This window comes from Larus michahellis, chromosome 9, assembly GCF_964199755.1.
Source record: "Larus michahellis chromosome 9, bLarMic1.1, whole genome shotgun sequence".
In the NCBI taxonomy this organism is placed as follows: Eukaryota; Metazoa; Chordata; class Aves; order Charadriiformes; family Laridae; genus Larus; species Larus michahellis.
This window is the reverse complement of record NC_133904.1, coordinates 12,094,042-12,100,803: the sequence shown is the minus strand read 5'-3', so window position 1 is coordinate 12,100,803 and position 6,762 is coordinate 12,094,042. Positions and strand designations below refer to the sequence as shown.

Below are 6,762 nucleotides of genomic sequence, written 5' to 3'. Positions count from 1 at the left end.
CCTTGATTGCTTTCTTTATAATACACAACAGATAAGCCTTTTGAATACCACAAATTTTTTTCATTGCTGTCATTCTGAATTCAGACTGTGGAATGGATCAGAGAACATACGGATATAAATCCAGCAAGTGTACTGGAAAACTGCAACTGGGATAAATCACTTCAGTCCCCACTTCTTGTCAGAACGGTGGTCATGGGTTAACAAGATACAAGTCAAACTGGAAATAGCTGTTTTCACAGTTTACAAGGGTTAACAAGCCACTTCTTTGCATATCTACTGCAGGCATCCAGCCTTTGAAAGCCCTAAGCGTTGTACCTTTCATATCGCAAAGGTGCATGCGTCGAGCCTTTCGCTGAACTAGGAAAATTAGGCTGAGCCACACAATATGGGGAACAGCCCAATATGCTGAAATGGAGATAACGACAAGAATGAAAGTGGCTAAAAAACCACTGTAAAGTGAGTAACAAACTGGATTAATCCAAGTGGGTGCTGAGAAGGAAGTTGAGGATGTCAAGGAAGGAAATGACTCATTCTCTGTGTTTGTGTATAGGAAAGGCTGAGTAATACAAAGGTGCCTGGTGCCATACACCTTTACACTCATTTTGGATCACTCCAGTGGAAAAACCCCAATTTACTTCTGTCCCCCTCACCACAAGGTGGCACATATGTACTCTCTATGATTTTTAACTGCCTCTACAGGTTACTTCTGTAGGGGAAGGGGGCAGATAAAAGCAGGGAATGATAAACTGCATTATATTATCAAGTAGAGACAACTAAAGGTAAGCAAACTATTCTTAGTGTGAGGATTAATTCCAAACTTTCCTTGTTACTATTATTTACTAAAGGGTCTGAGGTGTAGTCACATCAACAGCGTGGATATTAAACAGGATAAGGAGCTTTTGAAAACTTAGCTTCAGTATGTTTTAAAAATACATTCACCAGAAACTCAACAGAATTTAAGGGTGAAATGGAACGTGGACTGTGGATAGCAGACTGGGGCCAAAGATGGAAATAAGCATACAGAAGGAGAAAAGCAGGCTTATCTACCCATCATTTTGATTCTCTGTATTTTAAGCCTGCTGGTCACCCATTGGCTGGTATGCGTATAAGAGTTTTTCTTGCATTGCCGCCACAACATTTCGTTCTTGTGTTGTGAATTTCAAGAACTAATAATTACATATGCTAAGGAAGGCTGTGCCCTAGTAGTAATTTTTCCTTCATGCTGAAAAGGCTGTGTTCGAATGTCAGACTTTGAAACATCCAAATATACATTCTCATTTTCACCTAGTGGCTGATCAAATAAAAATCTCAGTGCATTTGTTCCTCTTTCCAAGTCCATGATATAAAAATATACTGCGTGATCTATAATGGCCACAGCACACCCTTCTCCACGGTACATAATGGACCCACATGTTTCACATACCCATCAGAAAGGCACTAAGCAGCCTATGAATCCACTAAACTGCAGAATAGATTTGAAAGCAAACTGAGATAAGTGTGTGTGTACGAAAGAGAGGGGGAGGATTTTTTTAAGGACAGAAAAATACTGATCTAAATCAAAGCACAGCAACACTAGCTAGCATGCGAAGCAATTCTACCCACACACCACGGAATATATGTTTTTAGAAAGTAGATTCTTGGAGATTTAAAGTATAAACTATGTACATAGCTCCCTCTGATGACCATTGGACACGGTACAATGCGAGTCTCCTTTTATTTTTGTCCGTGCACTCAACTGACAGCTGACTGGTTAAATTCTAATTGCTTCCAAGTGAGGTCAGCAAAGGTATTTATCGAAAAGGACTGAACAACAGGCTCAACACACACATGCACGCGCACGCATAAGCACATACACACCATCTCTCCAGCGTGTTGATTTATGGAAACAATTATAATTCTGGTGGAGTCTTTCTGAGCTGAGAAAGTTTGTAGCTACAGTAGAGTGTCTCATGTTGCAAAAAGCAGACAACAGCAATGGAATACTTGGGTATCCAGCTCTTGTCAACAGGAACAAGTAAGTTCTGTCCTTTACAAGAACATTCAACAGTTTGTAATAGCTTTTTTCTTCATTTGTATATGCTAGATGCTAAAAAAGCATTAAGAAAACTATTTCTATTAATAACTGAAAAGGGTAGGAATGTAAATACAGGGCTAAGACTATGAGGTCTATTTTGAAATTTGAACTAAAGAGAAGTTATCCGATAGATTTTGCTAATAGTGAATATATCGGTACAAAGTAATCAGCAGACTTTTACCATGCATGAGAAAGTAGTACAATTGAGTCAATAAGAGATTTTTTGGAAGGACTTAAAAATGAAGACAGAACTATGTTTACAATCAGTTTAAATGTCTGTTTATGTAAAAAGTTGTGAGAGAGGTATCTATTGTATATATGTTTGCGTATTTTTAAATGTCGTACATTTATGTATAGTACTTTTCAGTAGCATAATGTATCCTTGCACGTTTGTAACAATTGAGCATAAAGACTTATACATGCACCTTTTCTCACAGATCTTTTGCTTTCAGTGCAAGCAGCAAATTCAAGTAGCACAGAAGGTCACGACAACAAAGGTTTTTATAACTTGTGTCTTTAAAGGATATTCTGACTGAAGAGATATTTAAGAAGCTCTTCTATTTCGCCATTAACTATTAAGGAATAACGATCAGAATTCTAGAAGAGGGAACAATCTCATTTAAATGAATCTGTAACTCGTAAAGACAGAAGGCAGGTCGGTGACCTAAGAGCAACAGCCTACTTGAGATTTAATTTTCATTATGTTGTTCATGAACACCCAGAACACTGCACTATAATGCACAAATGGATACTGACATGGATCCTGCCAATTTTGCTCTACAGATCATACTTTTACATTATCTTTCTAATGGGCACTATATCTTTAGCTTGCAATGACATGACTCCAGAGCAAATGGCTACAAATGTGAACTGTTCCAGCCCTGAGCGACATACCAGAAGCTATGATTATATGGAAGGGGGGGATGTAAGAGTGAGAAGACTTTTCTGTCGAACTCAGTGGTATATGAGGATTGATAAGCGAGGCAAAGTAAAAGGGACAAGAGAAGCAAACAACAACTACAGTAAGTAATATTTTTACTTTTCCTATTTCTAAGTTTTTTTGAATTTACACATCATTCTTTCCTATTCCTTGATTTATAGTAATTTCAAGAGAGTTTTGTATAGTATGCTGACCATTGTATAAGACAAGTTTTCCAATTAATCCTACAGCAGGACATTTGTTATTGATTTTGAAATGCGTCATTTTAAATACTACATTGTAGATCTGCTAATGTATTAGCTACAGCTGTTAACGATTAGCAAACAGAGAGCCTATTTTAACAAGTGAATTAAGGTTGTAAGTATGAAAATGTATAACCACAGGCTCTGCTCATAAAATACTTATGAAACATTAAACCACATTTATGTAGTCCACAGACTACCTAAAAGTTTGGTGTGTTTGAGTTAACAATTAAAACATATGCAATACTAGAAAGTTCAATGGAAAGAATTATGTAAACTCTCTTGCAAAATCTTTTAGATAGTTTGCCAAGCCAGGAACAAAATCTATTATAGTTTCTGCAGTTCATTATTACAATGATCATGATGCTGAAAAATATTCTCTCCCCTTTCTTCCAAAAACATGACTCATCTAGAGAGAATGGACATATTATATTTTGCAAAGCTGAAGCAAATACAATTTTTGAACTGGAAAAAGAATTGTTCTACGAATCTCTATTTTTCACACAAATACATATATATCTTCCATTTACACTTGAAGGCATCAATTTTACAGTCACTATTTTTGCCTCTTCGGCATTCATGTTATTAAAAGTGTATTGTTTATTTAGAGAAATATGACATCTACTTCAAAAGATGTTACTTTATACATCAGGAAAATACACAGGATTGCATCGCATATTTCAAAACAAAATTATAAGGAAAAGGGGCCAGAGACATGCTGGTCTAGTGTTTATAGACAACTGAAAGGACAAATATATTTCCAATGATGCTATTAAACATAGTTGTAATGTCGGTTGTACATATTATTCTGCTTTTTATAACAGCAGCAACAAAAGAAATCAATAAATCAAACTTCAAGAACTGTTAGTGTGATTCAGCTTTCAACTTAAGTTGACTGCTTATTTTCTATAAGAACAGCACTTTTGCATGCTATGCGCCTGGCTTCATAATTTATTTCTTTACTTTGACTGCCTGGCAACTTGCGTGGTTAAAACTTCATTGACTAGTGTTCCTGTTTCTTTTAAAATTTGTTTCCATATGTCTCCTTTCTTCTACACTATTACGTAGTGAACAACCATATTCCTCTGAAAGACAACCCATGGCCAGCAGCCAAATAAATGATTTGGTCCACATTCAAGAAGACTCCCATTGAGTTTCAGGAGGATATTGCTACAATAGAGATCCATAGGGCTAGTTTAAAAATGAAATGTTGCTCCCGTAAAAATCACTGGGAAAAACTGTTACTGACTGTTGAAATGGTTTCTTCTCCATTTTTGCAGATAAGTGAATACCCACTTATCTGCAAATTGGGTACAAACCATACCCATTTTTTTCTATTATTTACAAACACTTTAAAGTTGTAAGATTATGACAGCATATAGAGATGAATAATTATATAAATTTGCCTTTTTTAGTTCCATGCTTAAGTAAAAACTTAGTTAGTAATGTAGCATTATTTCAAATTGAAGTAAAGGTTCCCAATTGTCTGCAGGATCCCATGCTGCTGCAGCACACTAATGACACCCTGAAATGTTCTGTAGTGAAACCGTTAGAGAACATCATATCATCTTGTGCTAAAGGCAATCCATTTTCTTGTAGTTTTCTGAACACTTTATGAACATTTAGTGATGGCAACTATTACAAATTACAGAAGGGCAACCTTGAGTCATTAAACCCTTACGTTTATGTTGCAATGAAAAAAAAATGAATTCTTTTTCTGGTAAATGCAACAAGCATGAGGAGCAAACCCAATCAATACTTGAATGGTTTATCTGGTAACTGATGTGCGCTATGATGAACTGTCTCCACTAAATTTAACTAAAGTATGTGGGAACTCTCCCACCATCTTAAGTTGAAGTCTCACGCTGTAATTTATCTATTGTATACTAGGAAGTAATATCCAAATGCTTTTGTTGGAACAAGTAGAATAGGAAAATATAGACAAAGAGGACGGGAAAAATGTGTATGCTGATAAGCCAGATTTTCTGAGAAACTAAAAAAGTATTAGTATTGTGAAAAACTTTTTTGTCGTACCCTCTCTTTAACAGAATATGTAAGAAGCCTTTTTGAAGATGTGTTTATGGCTCTATACTAAAATAACCATAAAGAAAATAATATGATATGAGAGGGAAAAAAAACCAAAACAACCCCCCTAAAATCCCCATCTGGACCAATACTTTCCCTAAGCAAAATTTTCAACATTAGAAGAGTAAACAGGCTATTTTTATCCAGGGTTTTTGAAAAGCATCATTTTAAAATCATACCCATTACAAAGATGTATGAATCTGGGTGTTCAAATACTCTTGTTCTGTGATTTCCAGTTCTGAAAGTCAGTAAAAGGTAAATCAGACCTATTTCTCAGGGTGGAATCCCAGCACAGTTGCAGCCAAATTAATCCATGGGTATGAAAAGTGTTGGTCCAGAAGTATCTTCTTATTTTATCCTAATTTTCCACTTACATAATAAATAAAAGGAATCTTTTTCCCTTTTGAATCACTACCATGTGCAAATAAAATGAAAACAAGAAAAAAAAATCATATTTTTAACTATCATAACTCAGTTTCATAAAGGAAGCTGCATTGACAGTTTTGCAGACAGAGTCAATTACTTGTTTTCAGCCCATGAATTGTGAAGCATGAATAGAATGAAGAGCAATCTGAGAAATATCTGTAGAATGATAACTTCACCATAACTTTGGCAAGTGCCAAAATCCACAGAGCTTCTCTCATCAGTTGAGACTATAAATGTGAGAATGCCAAGACAGTAAGGAATTAGTCTTTGTATTTCAAACTTCTCTAGTGAGTTACAGAATTAAATATATATACACCCCAAGACAGTAACAGCAAAAATAATGAAAGTGTTAAATTTTCCTAAGATTTTCATTCAAAAGCCACTGTATTAAATGCGTGTGGGTTGAAATTCCATGACAAAATTAAATATTGAACTAAATACTTGATCACCAATTATAATTAGTCTGTATTTATCATTCACTTGTTTCAAAACACATTAGAAGTTAACTGCCTAGTCCAAGAAAAATGTGTGTCCTGTTTCAGTGAAAGCAAATTGTTGAATCCTGTTTACGATAGTGATGAGTTTGTTAGGTACCTGAAAGAATATTATTCTGTGCACATTTCAGAAAACAGTAGAGCCTTCCGCTGGACATAAAGGTGATAACTCAAGAGTAAACTAAGCAAATCAGAGGACAGTGATCTCCACTAAGCAGAGGAAATCACTTTTCACCTGACAGCTTTGCTTTCATTGTGAAAGCTAAAAGGCAGACTGAGAACTGACAGTCACACACTGAAAAACTAAAGCAAGAATTAGGAAGCAGCCAAGAGATGAGGTCACCCAGAAAAATCTCTCATTATTCATAAAAAATTTTCTCTTTGACAAGAGAACCTATTATACCTGGTCTAAGCCTAAACTATATACTTCTTATTAGAAAATAAATTTTGTATCTTGTTCATGTAAAATAATCTAAGTGGGCACATAAAACAGACTTTTTG

At 35.4% G+C, this 6,762-nt stretch overlaps 1 protein-coding gene across 1 annotated transcript in view; it reads left to right on the top strand.

The window, feature by feature from the left end:
• The first annotated feature begins 1,823 nt into the window (after nt 1-1,823).
• The window catches only part of FGF7 (fibroblast growth factor 7), a 29,890-nt gene continuing 24,951 nt past the window's right edge, over nt 1,824-6,762 (top strand). Inside the window, exons 1-2 of the mRNA XM_074601347.1 lie at nt 1,824-2,014; nt 2,902-3,096. Of these exons, the coding sequence (XP_074457448.1) occupies nt 1,975-2,014; nt 2,902-3,096 (235 nt within the window). The 5' untranslated portion in view covers nt 1,824-1,974. The remainder of the gene's footprint in view (nt 2,015-2,901; nt 3,097-6,762) is intronic.